Source organism: Engraulis encrasicolus, chromosome 15 (genome assembly GCF_034702125.1).
Source record: "Engraulis encrasicolus isolate BLACKSEA-1 chromosome 15, IST_EnEncr_1.0, whole genome shotgun sequence".
Lineage (NCBI taxonomy): Eukaryota > Metazoa > Chordata > Actinopteri > Clupeiformes > Engraulidae > Engraulis > Engraulis encrasicolus.
In genome coordinates, this window is record NC_085871.1 from 21,808,652 (window position 1) to 21,825,921 (window position 17,270).

At 44.1% G+C, this 17,270-nt stretch overlaps 1 protein-coding gene across 1 annotated transcript in view; it reads left to right on the top strand.

Moving 5' to 3' along the window:
- Nucleotides 1–17,270, top strand: part of acss3 (acyl-CoA synthetase short chain family member 3) — a 73,552-nt gene that overhangs the window by 27,720 nt on the left and 28,562 nt on the right. Inside the window, exon 9 of the mRNA XM_063218176.1 lies at nt 16,512–16,615. Coding sequence (XP_063074246.1) covers nt 16,512–16,615 — 104 coding nt within the window. The remainder of the gene's footprint in view (nt 1–16,511; nt 16,616–17,270) is intronic.

The following is a 17,270-nucleotide window of genomic DNA, read 5'->3' on the forward strand; positions in this document are numbered from 1 at the left end:
TACAGTGGGTGTTGCAGCTAAAATGTATATTTCTGGAATTTCCATGGGCAGAGGGCCAGAGTATACGAATCAGGGCTGCTGACAGCTTTGGCCAGGCCCTGGGCAAAGTCATCTGAAAGGGCCCCACTTGTTAAAACATGCAATGTCATGACATTCTCATTCTGATCTTCCCTCTCCCTGGTCCCAGGTCAACTGATCAGTTTATCCCCGCTGTGGGCTGGCCTGATGCTTATGGCTGGTCTTGAAGCGGGGTTGCCTTGAGCTACCACTTCCTATGAAGAAACACATTTTGTAGACTTCAGTTTAAAAACATTCATAAAGACTTTGGTGAAGAGTGTTAAAGGTACACTGTGTAGGAGGATAGTGATCAGAGTAGGTATTGCAACTATGCTGTTCATTGAGCCTGTGCTGGCTATTGCCAAATTTGATCTTTTTGTGAATATTTACTAAATAATAAACTAATATTTACTACCATGACCAAAGTACAGTAGGTGTGGCAGCTTAAAATGTCTATTTTTGGAATTTCAAAATGGGGGACATGGGGAAGATCCACCTTTTTGTGTATGAAAAGTGAAAAATTCCCAGTCATAATGTGTACTTAGAATTTGATGGTGGTGGTTAAGTATGAGTAAAAAAGGTCACATTTGTAAATGGGCAGTATGAATAAAAAAAAAGTTAAAAAACACTGCACTTTTAAGTATTCATAGTTTTTTGTACCATACATACTTATCGAGTTTTCTCCTAAGGCAGGAGTAGAACGTAGACATAGAGGCGGACAGGGGCTGATAGTATTCAGCCTCAGTACCTGATGTCAAGCTTTTGCAGAGTTTGTTTGCAAGATTAAAATGTAGGTCTATGCTGAGAATTTTAGGCTTTTCCTCTCTCCAAAAGTGTTAAATGTTCGTGCTCAGGTTTGTTTTTCCCTACCATCACACTTGTGGGTGTTGGGGGAACTGGGCAGAGGTCCAAACTACACTCTTGATAGAGAATGAAGTCCAGTTGGAGTGCTTCCTGGAACTGGCTAGTTTTTAAGATGGTGCTCTTTGGTGACAGGCTTGGTTGATTTCAAAAAAAGTTTTAGGAATACCAAGGCACTCATCTTCTTTGTAATTAAAATGCCTTTATTTTGTTGGGCATAGCATGATTAAAATACTTTGGCGCGTCTCACTTCCTGACGAAGGCTTCATGCCGAAACGCGTCGAAGTACACTCTTGATAGGACGTGGATGAAGCCTGGAGGAATTCATGCTCAAAAGACTGATCAAAAGCAGCAAAATCAGGAAAAAAGGGCAATTAATTCTAACAAATCGTCATTGTGTTACTCCATGCTGTTTGTTCAGATACTTGCTGAAATGTATCCAGCTTTTAGTTTCTAATTCATGGGCCAGGCTGAAGTTGAAATAAACTTAGTTGGTGCTACTACTGCAGTCCCAGGCCCTATGGCTTTAGGATTGATTGTTCACTCTTGACTGCGCTGCGCTGTGGTTGCTTGACAGCCATGAAACTGGTTTCCATCGATTGGAAAGCATAGAGTTAGTTGTGCCTAAAGCATACTTCTCATGTAGGCACACTTGAGTGGGAATCCCTGAAGATATAGTAAGACATACTGTATGTATTCCACAGCAGTGCACCAAAAGTGGCAAGCTGAAAAGGACTAGATTAAGTGAAAGTGCGCAGGAATGACAGCATGCATAACGTACACCTGTTTAAAGGTGCACTGTGCAATATATTTATTCGTTTATTTCCGGAATTCATGCTGCCCATCCACAAACGTTACCTTTTAATTTTCACGAATGAAGAGTGCTTTTCCAAAATGAGACACATCCATTTTGTAGAATGTTGGGAAATTTACCTTTTTGTCTTGGGCATTCCATATACTGTTTATGTTATTAAAAATGAATGATTCATCGTTGGCATAGTCACTCATGCTGTTTTTCTGATTGACTCTGCTTTTTATCTTGGTTTCAGGAAAGACATACTGCTGTCAGAATAGCTCTTTGCCTAACAACCTGGGCCTCGTTTCCGAAAGGGCCTTAAGTACTACTTAACGCTACGTGCTACTTAAGTTCACACGTAACACCATCGTAGAGCTCACGGAGCGTTTCCCAAAGCCAACTTACCAAAGAACCATCGCAGGTTGACACGTAACTCTAAGAGAAATCCACGAGTGATCTGGAGTAGTCTTAACGCGCTAAGATTGATCGTAACGGCATGGCACAGTGGAGACACCCACAGGATATGAAGGGGAAAGAAGAAACTTGCGCATAAGATTGCTGTTTTAAGACGCGAGTGGCATGGCACAGTGGAGACACCCACAGGAAAAGAGGAAACTTGCGCTTCAAGTTGATGTTTTAAGACGGGAGTGTAAATATCATGGCACCACAGTTGACACTGTAACGAAAATAAGAATAAGAACATTAATTGTGTAAGTGTATAAAATAAAAGCAATGTGTTTGGAAAATATTTTACAGGCAGTAAAATAGTTCAGCTGTGTTTGATAAATCAGGGCCTTATTAAACTGTGATCAATCATAATTTGTGTGGGTGCTTCGTGAACAAGAACAAGGCATCCACACGCAAAATAAATAGGGGGCTTCGGCGACCAGAGACAAGAGTGGTGTCGGAAGGTCACTACCGAAACATTAAAAGAAGGAAAAACGGTCAGCGAGTCGTTGCGCCCTCTTTCATTTTCAAGTACCCTAAGAAAGGGAAGGCGACGCAGAAAAGACACGATAGTTGTAGGCTAAGGGTAAACTATGACATTAAAAAGGCAGTGATGGGGATCCGTGAAGATTTTTTGTTTTAATAACAGCAGACTGCTGTTCAAAATGTTCCTCAGAGTCAAAGCCTTGAGTGCGCGGTACTTTGCGCGCCGCTCCCCAAATGCGCATTCCATTTGGAACTACTAGGCTTGTCTTCTTAAATATTGTAGCGGTTTGGGTAGCCAAAGAGAACACAGTGTTGACAGTAGAGTCACGTTTAATGGAGACTGTTGTTGGCCACAGCCACGCCACATAAAATAACGGAACAAGTAGGCCTAGGCCTACACAGCTTAACCCAACTGTAGCACAGCTGGTTCGGTCTCGCAGTAAACACAGAACTTCCCGCTCCCCTTATTGGAACCCCAACAGTGCCTCGCACACACAAAACCCTAGAACAGAATCAATAGAACATGACATACAGAACATAGGTAACCCCAGACTCGTTACAATATTAAGCACGGTAGCCAACTGCACGCGCTTTGCCTGGTTTAACGGCGTAGCTCGTGGTTTTGCATGATTTCATTGTGCATTTTATTTCATTTGCCAGCAATAACTCCTGTCGATAGTTGCAAACTGCTATAAATGTAGTCCCACCCTTATAGAAAACAACTTTTGATACTGACACACGCCTTACATTTTGTAAATGGTTTAGCAGCATGACGGCGCAGTTCACTCCGAGGACGTACACTTCAGCACCACATATGTGGACAGCGATCCTTAAGAGCGACGCTACGAATGATCTTAGAGGCTGTGCACGCGCGTTCATGTACGAGTGTCTTTGGGAAACAGTCGTAGGAAATCTAAGAACATTAGTAGGATCACTGGTTAACGACACACGTAAGGCTAAGAACCATCGTTATCGGGAAACGAGGCCCTGCATGGTTACGCCTGTAGCCCCCCTTTCTCTCCTCTCACTTCCTCCCCTCTTTCTCTTCTCCTCCACTTCTGCCCTCCTTTCATTTCCTCATAATTTCCTTTGTCTCTTCTTCTCCTCTCCTCTTCCTCATCTCTAATACTCCCCTCCAACCTCACTCTCCTCTTTATTTCCTCCATTCCTCTTCTCCTCTCTCATTGCGCTCTATACGAAATGATGGCCTCTGCTGATTATGTTCAGGACATGGGGTGTGTGTGTGTGTGGGTGGGGGTGTGTGCGTGTGTGTGTGTGTGTGCACGCGTGCCCGTGCCTGTGTATGTGTTGTGTGTGCGTGTGCATGTGTCTGTGTGGATTTACAAGGGAGAGATTTGTTTGAAGAGAGAGTGAGCGAGTGTGAGTATTTGTATTGTGGTCTCTGTGTTGACCATGGACTTATGTTGACTGAAGAATTGCATATCTCATCTCCGATTCCCCATAATTGGAATACAGAAGATGTGTGTTAGCATTGTGTTTTGAGTGTGTGCTGAAAGGAACACTGAGTGTGTCTGTCTGTGTGTGTGTGTGTGTGTGTGTGTGTGTGTGTGTGTGTGTGTGTGTGTGTGTGTGTGTGTGTGTGTGTGTGTATGTGTCAGCAAGTACTTCTGCTTCTTCTGCTTCTTCTGCTTCTTCTTCTTCTTCTTCTTCTTCTTCTTCTTCTTCTTCTTCTTCTTCTTCTTCTTCTTCTTCTTCTTCTTCTTCTTCTTCTTCTTCTTCTTCTTCTTCTTCTTCTTCTTCTTCTTCTTATTCTTCTTCTTATTCTTCTGATTCTGCTTCTTCTTCTTCTTCTTATTCTTCCCACCTCATTTCTTCTTTTCTCTCCTCCTTTTCCCTACTTTCTTTCCATTCCTTATTTCTCCTCTGACTAGGTGACCATTTTCTCCACATGTAGGCATTTATTTCTCTTACTTCCTCTAATCTGACCTCCCTCTCTAGCGAAGGGGAGCCCCACCGAGACTCCAACTTCTGGGGTTCCAAACGGGGGTTTGAGCCGTACACCAAGGAGCCAGGCTCGTTGGCATGACAGTCAGAGCACACCCACAACTCGTTGTGATGGTCACTCCATAAGGCGGCTCTTGTCCTTATCCCCTCTCTCTCTCCTTCTCTCCTTCTCTCCTTCTGCCGTCGTTTGTTTCACATCCATCTACTCTGCTGCTCTCCTAGCCTGATTATCATCGACTTTCAAATCTCTGCGAGACTTGGTCTGACCAAGAGCATAGCAACTAACATTCTCAAACGGCATGGTTGACCCACCTCCCTTGGTTTGCTACTGGTCGAGGGCAGAACAGGCTGAGCCAAAGTTTAAACCAAACATTCTTACGGCTGTGATACATGTACGTAAATTCCACCCGCTCTCAACCTGCTCGCTCGCCTCGCGTGGTGACGTAGCATCGTTTCCCGGTCAAATTAGCTTAGCTTAGCAAATGCTGTGGTCAAACAACCGTCTCTCTTCAATCACAAACACTGTATGTACAAATAAAAATGATGAAACAGGAGCGAATATATTGGTCACCTTAACCCAAGTGTCATTTATTTTAAAACCATCTGTGAAAAACGGCCGGCAGATTTGACACCACCGAAATCAAAACAGCCTCCATTTTCAAATATCCCAGTACTGCTAGTGACGCACGTGACGTCATGGCGTTGGAAGCTCTCCCATTGGTTAACGCTTCGCGGTGCCGCTACATTTTTCAGCCAAGCTCAACTTTCCTGCCTCGCTCGCCCACCGCCCGCCACCTTCGCTTCCCTACGTCATCACCTCTCGCCTCGCTGCCGCGTCCCAACGGAAAATAATGGAACGCCACGCTTCTACCGCTTTGGAAGCGTCCATGTAAATCAGGCGTTAGTCCCAATAGAACGTTCTCTGCTTAAACTACCTCACTTCTTTGAACACGCCTCTACCCAGAACCCTTGGTGATGCTCAAAGTTGATTGCTTCCCGACAAAGTGGGTGGAGTCCCCACTCCAGGGAGAACCCGATTGTACCTGAACAAGCAATTTTCCTAAATGTGTGTAGCTGAGCCGAAGCTGTTGCGTCACTGCGAGGGTGGAGCCTGGGTGCTGCTCTCCTTCCTACGTCCTCCCTTTTTCACCACCTGTTTTCCTCTGACCTCTTCTGGCACGTCATTATTAGCCTTCATAGACTGTATACATGTGTGTGTGTGTGTGTGTGTATGTGTGTGTGTGTGTGTGTGTGTGTGTGATTATGTGTATACTCAGATTTTTCTATATGTTTACTGCAAGGTGCAATAATGTGTATTACGTCTTTGTCTATGTCCTGTATCTATGTATCTGTGTAAGCTGTCAGACACCTTAATTTCCCTCGGGATTAATACAAGTTCTCTACTCTACTACTCTTCTCTACATTTCTATAATTCAATGTAAAGAAACTATTGAATTATACCCCTAGTGATAGACTGTAACAGAGTATAACATAAGAGAGTGAAATTTATTTTTTTACATAATAAAGACCACTTTATAAACAACATTGCTGTAAAGATTGGGGTCATTAGCTGTGCAATCAACCTGATATCATTGATTTATTTTTTCACTGAAGGAATCGATAAATTAATGGAGAGAAAAACTGGAAATCTTCTAATATAGTTTATGTTGGGGTAGTGGTTGCTGCAGCAGTGTGTCATGCAATTATTCAGCTTTGACTACACAGAATGACAGTTATCATAAATAACATCATTGTGTGTGTGTGTGTATGTGTGTGTATGTGTGTGTGTGTGTGTGTGTGTGTGTGTGTGTGTGTGTGTGTGTGTGTGTGTGTGTGTGTGTGTGTGTGTGTGTGTGTGTCTGTGTGTGTGTGTGTGTGTGTGTGTGTGTGTGTGTGTGTGTGTGTGTGTGTGTTTGAGAGAGAGAGAGAGAGAGAGAGAGAGAGTGTCTGTGTGAGAGAGTGAGTGTGAGAGAGTGAGTGAGAGAGAGAGTGTGTGTATGTGAGAGAGTGAGTGAGTGAGAGTGTGTGTGAGAGTGAGTGAGAGAGATAGAGACAGACAGAGAGAGAGACAGAGAGAAAGACCGAGAGAGAGAGATCCCTTGCTTGTCTGAACTGAGCTCGAAGAAGCCATTAACGAAACAAATTATGTGACGGGCACGCCATGAGGCATGGAGAAGAATTTTATGCAGTGTTTCACTTTTCTGTCACGATCTCACAAGTTTACAAGGTGGAAAAGCGTTCATTTACACTTAAGTGTTCAAACATTTAAATGTTTTGCTAGACCTTTAATTTTAAGATAATGCAGAATAGTCCTACCTACGTCATTCCCAGGTCCATATATTCTGTGATTACCTTGAAATGTGAAGAATCGTCTTCCATATTTATCAGATAAATTTGCATTTTGCATTTGTGTTACATTCCCACTGAGCATAAGACTGGGTTGCGAAAGTGTGTACCTATGTAGGTATATGTCCTTGAGGCAAGGCTACCAGATCAGACACAAACACAGACACAGACACAGACACAGACACAGACACACACACACACACACACACACACACACACACACACACACACACACACACACACACACACACACACACACACACACACACACACACACACACACACACACACACACACACACACTCGTGCAGTCATATGTCAGTCAGTCAATCTCTTGGGTGTGTGCAATGTGCAGAAAAGATAAGATCTTCAAAGGGACCTGTGTTGGACATAGTTATCTTTACCATAGTGTGTAAAATTAACTTAAAGCAGAGGCACTTACCTATGACCTACACACATGCATGCACACACACAAATAGACATGCACATACGGACACACACACACACACACACACACACACACACACACACACACACACACACACACACACACACACACACACACACACACACACACACACACACACACACACACACACACACACACACACACACACACACACACACACACGCTACAGGTGTTTTGTCGAGTCATTGCATCACATGGGTTCAAACTATAGAAAAGATAGAGCTGAAAATCTGCCTGAACATTATGACCTGTAGCCTATATAATGTCCTTCACCCGATGTCATTGACACTTGCATTTATGCAAGTCTCCTCCTACTGAACATGCTGAAGCTATACACTATATCCCAATGTCAAGTGTATGAGTCTTGGTAGTGTGTCAGCCTTATTAGTCAGAGTTCACCAAATAGTATCCAATCACTGGGTGTGATTGCGAAGGCTGACAGACTTCAAAGGATGCACACTAGACATTAGGAAACGACCATCGTGTTATCTGGTCATTAGCCAGTATGTGTGTCAACCAGAGTGTCTGTCCATCACAGATTTTTTGGCAGATATATTTTATTCTCTACATATTTATCTTCTTTAAAAGTGTTTTTGGGGCTATATATCAACAGGGAATGAGTGGGAGAGACAGAGAGGGGTATGGTTTGAAATGGCCCAGGCCAGACTCGAATTTGGGGCCCAGTTAAATAAATATGTTATCAGTTTCTCTGAAGAATTCTGGTTAGAGAGTTGTTTGTAGCTGAACTCTTGGGAAGATCTGCTTGCAATATTCTCACCTGAGTTTTTAGAGGGCAACCACACCTTTAACATTTCTTTTTCAACAGTATAGGTGGATCTAGGGCTGGGCGATATGGAAAAAAAACTATATCACGATATGGATTACTTTATATCACGATAACGATATATATCACAATATAGCACAATTACATGCGTTTTCAGTTGTTTTCTTTATTTGCTCTTTATTTTTTCATGTCGCAAAACAACCTTTCTTTAAAATTGTTTTTATTGTATGACATAACATGTTTACATGAACTTATAGTGTGTATTGTGACAACATGGAATGTAATTAAATGATATTCAATTGTTTAAAACTGATAAAATTACTATCACGATATAAACGATATAGGAGAAAGGTCTCGATATACACTTTTATATCACGATAACGATTTATATCATCATATTGCCCAGCCCTAGGTGGATCCCCACTTACTTTTGGGCACCCTAAATGAGGCCTTCTGAACTCATACTGCAGACAAATGCGTGGAGTGCAGCAGCAGTAACATTGTTATGAATTGAAATAAAGAATGAAGAAGAAAAAAAAAACGCACCACCATTTTAAACTTGTTCCGGCACCCTTGGTCAGCAGGTGCAGCTTTTCAGGGTATGAAGGTCTTAGGTTTGCAGAGGAGGAGCACAACCTTCATGTGGAGATTTTATCTTTTTATTTCTTTGATCAATTGGCAAGGTGATACTCAAAACATCATTTGATGCTAGTATTGTTGTAAACTATGTGATGATAAGAATATTTATATCTAATTATTCATTTTCACTTTTATATTTTAATGTGGAGAAAAGGACAAAAAAGAAATTTGACAAGATTAATATGGGCCATGTAAACATGGTAGTCATTTTGTGCACAAACCCCAGAGTCAGAATACACTAGCAACTACAGTTCCTTTATTTCACAAGGGAGTAGCCTAGCGCCTTTCACCTGTCAGTCAGGTGGGATGGAATGGCACGCACGCACACACGCACACACTGTAGCACACACTGTAGCACACAGCACACACACACACACTATAGTGGCCTACCACCTTTCACCAATCCTAGGTGCCAGACAGTTCGACTGGTGCATCACCAGTGGCAGGTTCTATCCCTTAAGCTCGCTGTCAGTAGGGTTGGGGCTGTGTGTGTGTGTGCGTGCTTGCGTGCGTGCGTGCGTGCGTGCGTGCGTGCGTGCGTGCGTGCGTGCGTGCGTGCATGTGGGGCTACTGTCAGTCTGTGACTGATTGTGTACAGCATCGCTCTTGCTACCTTACAGAGGGACATTACCTTGCACACACACACACACACACACACACCCTTATCTAATTTTGCCCCCCTTAATAATAATAATAATTGTATTTGTATAGCACTGTGTCATACAAGGCATGTAACTCAAAGTGCTTAACAAATGGGAAAAAACATTGTTAGAGATAGATTTAAAAGGAGAGGTATAGAGGAGAGGCAGAAAAAGCAAGAAGGCAGAGGAAGAAGAGATAGACAGAGAATGTAGAGTCATAAGGTCAACGTAGGTTAGGACCAGGATTCTTAGATGTGTAAGGTCCATAGTGGCTGGGCCTATCATAAGTCATAGATAGTCACACAGAGATTGGGCGCTCAGGTGCGGCCCCTGGTGGCATCAGGGGTGAGGAAAAACTCCCTTTCGCTTGATTCATAGTTTGTGAGGGGGAAAAAAAAGCTCGGTGAGGTCTGAGAAAAAAGACCCCCTGTAGTCAGGAAGAAACCTCAGGCAGAGACCAGCGGCCACCTAGGGGAGCCCCCTGCCAGGGCTGGATTGCGAGTAGTAAGGGCGCTGCGGCGGCTGGGACACTATGATGCCTTGGCAGCTAGGAGTTGGCAAGGATGAAGAGGTGGGTCTTCAGCTGCTTCTTAAAGGAGTCGACGGAGGTGGCTGATCGGATCTCGATGGGGAGGGCGTTCCATCTCTTGGGCGCATAGCAGGCAAACGCGGCGTCGCCGATCTTCTTCTGCGGGGGGGTGGGGGTCCTTAGCAGCTTGGCATCAGTGGACCTGAGAGCTCGAGCAGGGGCATAAAAAGAGAGCATGTCTGAGATATAGCTAGGGGCAAGTCCATTTAATGCTTTAAATACTGTGAGCAGAATCTTAAAGTCGATTCTGTATGAGACAGGTAACCAGTGCAGGTCTGCCAAGACAGGAGAGATGTGCTCTCTCATTCTGGTTCTTGTTAGGATTCTTGCCGCAGAGTTTTGAATGAGTTGCAATTTGTCAATTAATTTTTTTGGGAGACCAGAGAAGAGAGCATTGCAGTAGTCTATCCTACTGGTGACAAAGGCATGAATAAGTTTCTCAGCGTCTTGTCGGGGGGCCAAGCCGCGCACTTTGTTGACATTTCTAAGATGGAAAAAAGCAGATTTTGTTATCTTGTTGATGTGAGGCTCAAAGCTCAAATCCGAGTCTATGACCACACCTAGGCTAGTAACCTTATCTTTAATGTGTATGCTTAGGTCACCTAGGCTTGAGTGGAGTTTTGCACGTTTTTTCTTAGGCCCAATGAGCAACACTTCAGTTTTATCTTCATTTAATTTTAGGAAGTTACTGTTCATCCAATCTGTAATGGCAGACATGCATTTAGTCAAGGCATGAATGGCAGTGGTTTGGCTAGGCTCGACAGAGATATATAGTTGAGTGTCATCGGCATAGCTATGAAAATCAACATTGTGCTCTCTGATGATGGAGCCCAGGGGCAACATATAGAGAGAGAAGAGGAGAGGGCCCAAGCAACTACCCTGAGCAACTCCAAAAGGCACATCATACTTGTTGGAGACGTATTCTCCGATGGTGACAAAAAACTGTCTTCCTGTAATATATGTTTTGAACCACTCTAAGACGTCACCGGACAAGCCTACCCAAGATTCAAGGCGGTCAATTAGTATGTTGTGGTCTATCGTGTCAAAGGCGGCACTGAGGTCGAGGAGGATAAGTGCTGAAACTTTGTTTGCGGCAGTGCTGAGCCTAAGATCACTTATTATTTTGGTTAGTGCTGTTTCGGTGCTATGGTTGGCTCTAAAGCCTGATTGGAATTTTTCCAAGATATCATTCCCAGCCAGATGTTGATTAAGCTGTTTAAATACAACTTTTTCTAGTACCTTGCTTATAAAGGGGAGGTTTGATATAGGTCTGTAGTTGTTTAAAGAATTCTGATCTAAATTTGTCTTTTTTAGGAGTGGCTTTACCATGGCTGTTTTGAATGAGCTTGGAAAAATGCCTGTAAGCATAGAGGTGTTAACAATTTGCAGTAAAGGTGCTGCTAAGCAACCAAGTATGTTTTTTAGCAGATATGTGGGGATCGCGTCAAGGCTGCAGGTAGACTGCTTACTTTCCCTGACTATTTTACAGAGGTCGTCCTCTGTAATTGGACAAAACTTTTGGAAGCTCTCAGGTCTCCTAGGGGGGTTTAACCCTCCCCTCGGTGTATCGCCTGAGTGGGCGACAGAGGTTGCTGCGTTTCCACCTTGGATGCCTTCTCTAATGTCGGCAATCTTTTTATTAAAAAATCTAGCAAATTCCTCGCACTTGGCATGTGATGCTGCATTTAGGTTGTTATTGCTATGTGTTGGATTAAGCAGGTGGTCAATAGTGGAAAAAAGAACTTTCGCATTATGCTGGTTGTCTGTTATGATTTTGGAAAAATATGCTTTTCTCTCTGAGCGTACCGCATTATTGTAGGAGGAGATCTCATCCCTAAGGGATTGTCTGTGGACTTCTAATTTAGTTTTCCTCCAAAGACGCTCGGTTACTCTGCATTTTCTTTTTAAGGCTCTAAGTGAGTCATTCATCCAAGGTGAATACCTAGCTCTGGTTCTTGTCGTCGTTCTAATTGGAGCTATGTTATCTAGAATTCCTCTTAAGTTGTTGTTGAAGTTATCAACCATTTCATCAGGTGTGCAGTGACCATTTAGTAGGTCACCTGATTTGATGAGGTCTGAAATCTTAAGCTCAGCAGAGGCATTAATGCGTCGTCTGTGAATGACATTGTTGGGTGTGCTAATTTGTGTTGAAATGTCAAAATCAAAAAACACACAGTGGTGGTCGGAGAGGCCGACGTCCGTGACCGATATATTATTGATATCAAGTGCATGTGAAATAACAAGGTCAAGTGTGTTGCCTTTTCGATGGGTAGGCTGTTCTGTAACATTCTGGACGAGACCGAATCCATTTAATGTGTCTAAGAAAGACTTGGCTATTGCGTCATCTGATTTATTTACGTGGATATTAAAGTCGCCAGCAATTATTGCTTTGTCATAGTTAGTAAGTACGTCCGACATGAAGGTGGAGAAATCAGATAGAAATGACGAAGAGAATTTCGGTGGACGGTACAGAACAATAATGATCAGTTTGAGGTTTGCTTGGACCCTCATTGCCATGTATTCAAATGAAGAGAAAGAGCCCAGATTCATCTTAGTACAATTAAATTTGTTGGAGAAAAGTATGGCTACGCCTCCGCCTCGTTTCTTTGGTCTCGGGGCGTGAAGGAATTTGTAATCGGAAGGGCAAGCCTCAATAAAAGTAGCAGCCCCGTCGTCTCTTTAAGCCATGTTTCGGTAAGGAACATAAAGCTTATGTTTTTGTCCGAGACCAGCTGGTTTACTACGAAGCTTTTGTTGGTCAAGGACTGCACGTTAAGTAATGCAGCATTAACATTCAAAGTAGTAGAGCTATTGTTTATGCGTTCAGGTGCAATCGTAATTAGGTTGTTGTGTACACAACCAGAGGGTCTATATCTGCGAGCTTTCCTACGGGTAGTGACAGCGTGGATAGCTAGTGGGGTAGGCCTACTCTCTGTTGGGCACGCAGTGTCTAAATTGGTGTAGTGCTTTGGATTTGAAACACCTGTTAGTCAATCCAAGGACCGATGGGCTTCGAGGGTCAGCTCTAGGTTGGTCGCGAGGAGACGAGCGCCAGATCTGTTTAAGTGCCTTCCATCTCGTGCGAAGAGGTTTCTGCGGTTCCAGAAAGCGGAGAAAGTTGTCAACGTAGGGAATGGCTTCTTGGCGGCAGTGTCTCATCAGCCAGACGTGCAGTTGGCGGATTCGGGAGAACTGGAAGGCAGAGAAACAAACAGAGGGGATGGGGCCTGAGATAGCGTATTTTTTTCCAGTGCTGCGAAGGGTATTAATAAGAGAGAGGAAATCGGACTCAAGTTTTTTAGACTGCTGCAGCCGGATGTCATTGGAGCCTGCGTGGACGATGAGAGTTGTGGCAGTAGGATACTGTGACAGCGCGTCCGGCACATTCGACTGGACATCGGCTACGAGAGCTCCAGGTAGGCACCACGTCTGGGCGTTTCGTAGGGTTACGTGGCGAACCATCGAAGATCCTATGAGGACTGTTGATGGTCGCCGGGGTTCTGAATGGGCAGGCTGCTCTCGGGTGATTTGCCTGGGGGTAGCGAGGGTCCGGCGGCTTCTGGGTCGCACTCTTTGTGGTAGAGGCTTGGGCACCTGGTGGGAGGGGGGGACAGGGTCAGTTTCTGCATCGATGACTGAGTCAAGTACAGAAAAACGATTGCTAGTCACTAGAGGTGGTGAACATTTCTGCAGTACTCCCCTGCCGCCGTTAACCACCTCCGTCCAGCTACGACGCGCGGGAGTGGAGCACGGTGGATTCGGGGGGGACTTCGGCTGGTGTTTGCTGTGGCTGGGGAAAAAAGATAGTGTAGTTAGGTTGGCGCTAGTATTACTGGTTTGGTGTTTCAACGTGGTGTTATGGGATTTTATGACTACCTCGCATTGTAGCCGGCGAATGTCACTTCTAAGTGTTTCAATCGTCATGTTGGCTTTGGCTAGTCTTTCATTAGCATTAGCTAGATCACTGCAGGCGCAGGTAGAGTTGGCCATAATTAGGTCTGCGGATGCAGCAGAAAAGGTTATTTTTGCGAGATAGTTGGTGTAGTGTTGCAAAATTGACTATGAGGTGAGGTGAAACTAAAGCCGAGTAGGGCTCGGCGCGAAGAAAAAAAAAAAAAAAAAAGTTATGTAGGCTAGCCTGGTGGAAAGCAAAATTTGGATGGTGGGGAGGTTAGCCTATGTGCTTATGTTGTTGTAAGAGTGATAACAAGGTAACGCTAAAGTAACACTACATCGAATCAGTTGTTTGTAGTTGTAAGTTTCAGACAAAGCTTTTAGGAGAAAAACGAGAAGAAACTTAATTTCGTCCGAGTAGCTCCTCGACGGGAATAGCTTGATCCGGAAGCGGAAGTGACGTCAGCAGGTCAGCCGTGGGTCCTATCCTATTCCTTAGTTCTATCCAGCCTTGAGGGAGGTAAGACAAAAAGGGTGGGACATTTGGACTTACAGGCTGCAATTTGGCCCTGCACTTCTGTGTGTGTGTGTGTGTGTGTGTGTGTGTGTGCGTGCGCCGTGTGTGTGCGTGCGTGCGCCATGTGTGTGGGGGGTGGTGGTGTTGTGTTCACTGCCAGAATATACATGTTTTTTTTGTTTTGTTTATAAACACGGTTTTGTGAGGAGGGGCAAGACACTGGCAGCCAACCACGTGAGCTAATTTCTTGAGCGACAGCGGTTTCCAACAAAGAGGTTGAGCTGTGTGCAGCCAGGGTCGCGCAGCCAGTGGAAAACGAAAAATGAGAACAATGTATGGTCCAACTGCGTTGACCTAAATATTTGTATTGGCAATGCTGCTTTGCTTGCTGAACTTTTAATTTGGACAAGTTGCTGTCCTTTCATCTTCCATGTTTATGACATTTTTGGTATGAATTCCTTGTGAAACAGTCATGAATGCTCCATGCAAAGTGTTTTAGCAGCTGCTATGAATGTGTTATGTATAGGACACATCTAGTAAAGTGAAACCTCAAGTTTCTCCTCTACTGCCCTCCCCACTTTTGCTCTCCTTCACCCTCTCTCCATCTTGACTTCACCTCCCCTGTCCTCTGAACTCTATTCCTCTACCTCTCTCCTGTTCTCATGCTCTCTTCGGTAACACTTTACTTTACGGATCGCTAATAAGGTGTTCATTTCATACTAATTTCTCAGTAATTTCAGTCTAATTTTATGGTAATAACTGCTTGTTATTAGTAATAACAGCAAAATAACCATATGGTTTCCAGTGCAATTACACTATAATTTCTCATTAATAACAGCAAAAATAACCATACAGTTTCCAGTGCAATTATGCTGTAGTTTCTGGTTAATAGTAGGCTAATGGAAACAGCTACTGTGTCATCATAGTAGTTAGGTGGTAGGTATGCCAGTAACTAAACGGTATCAGCCGAAGTAGTTTCATACTAATTAGGCTACATCAGGGCCGTAATGTGCAATATTTCCTCTTCCTATGTTATTGCATAGAAACGACCACCCAAGCATCCTTGTATTATTTCTGCTTAATTACCTTGTAAACAATTGAGTAGTTATATGGAAATAAGATAGAATCAGGGCCGTAAAATGCATTATCACCTATTCCACTCAATTTTATGGAAATTACATATTTTCATGGTCTTAAAATGTCTTATTTCTTATTTCCACTCAATTACTTAGTTATTATCATTTTTAATACAATATAGACTAGCCTACTATGAAGTGATTCAAGTACACAGACAAACACATTGTGTGCAAAACTTTATTTATTTTTCCAATCAGTTATGAGATTCATGTTCACTGATGTGAGGTTGTCAATCTGCCACCATCCAGAGGAAGTCCTGTGAACACAAACAAACAAACAGAGAAGTCAACTGCAAGACCGGTTTCACCACGTTTATTTTTTTATGTTATCAATTCACCATCGCTAAATTTGCTTTCTTCCTGCCCTATCAATCTCTTCCCCTTTTATTCCCCCCACCTTATTACCTCCCAATCTGCCCTGTGTTGTCCTCTCACCTGTTTCACTCTCCCGTCATATCCTCTGCTCTCCCCTCCTCTCATTTCTCATCGTCTTCTAATATTTCCTCGGCCCGTCTTCACGTGTCCTAATCTCCTCTCTCCCTCTTCTTGTCCTCTCTCCTCCTCCTCCCTCTCTCCTCCCCCACCCCCTCTCCTCCTCCTCCCACTCCCCCCCTCTCCTCCTCTCCCTCTCCTCCTCCTCCCCCTTCTTCTCCTCTCTCCTCCTCCTCCTCCTCCTCCTCTCCTCCTCGTCCTCCCCCTTATTGTCCTCCCTCTCTCCTCTCCCACCCCCTCTCCTCCCCCTGCCACCCCCCACCCTCCTCGTCTTCCTCCTCCTCCGCTCCCTCTCCTCCTCCTCCTCTCCCTCTCCTCCTCCTCTCCTCCTCGTCCTCCCCCTTATTGTCCTCTCTCCTTCTTGTCCCCCTCTGCTCCTCTGCTGTCTGCAGCCTGCGTAGCTTGTTCCTGGCTGGGGAGCGCTGTGATGTGGAGACATTGGACTGGGCCAAGAAGATCTTCAACGTGCCTGTGCTGGACCACTGGTGGCAGACTGGTGAGCGCTCTCTGTCTGTGTGGATGAGTGTTGAACTCATTGCTTTTTCTGTCTGTCTGTCTGTCTGTCTGTCTGTCTGTCTGTCTGTCTGTCTGTCTGTCTGTCTGTCTGTCTATCTACCTTGAGTGCGTTTTTGGACAGTGTCGATGCTAACTAAGTTAGCAACTTACTTGGTTGCAATGCATTTTCCCATTGGCAACCTACTAGCTGTAAGTGGCTAACTGACAAACTGGTGAGTGCTCTCTGTCGGTGTGTATGAGTGTTGATCTCACAGTTTTTTTTCCCGTCTGTCTGTCTGTCTGTCTGTCTCTGTCTGTCTGTCGGTCTAAGTTGGCACCTAAGTTGGTTGCGACGCAATTTCCCATTGGCAACTTACTAAGTTGCCAACTGGTTGGCAACAATGCTTTCGAGAAACGGGGTCCTGCTTTTTCTGTCTGCTTCAGTCTCTGGTTTTCAGAATATTTCTCTATCTGACTGTCTTGTTTATTATTAAGTTTTTCAAACACTATTTCTATTTGGCTGTACAATTGCTTGTGGATGTGTTTGTTTCATGTCCGTGTGTCTGTGTATCTCTTCATCTGATGTAAAATGGCGTTTTGTAATATGTGTGGCAATGTTTCCATAATCACTGTGGAATAATGCTGTCAAACCAAAG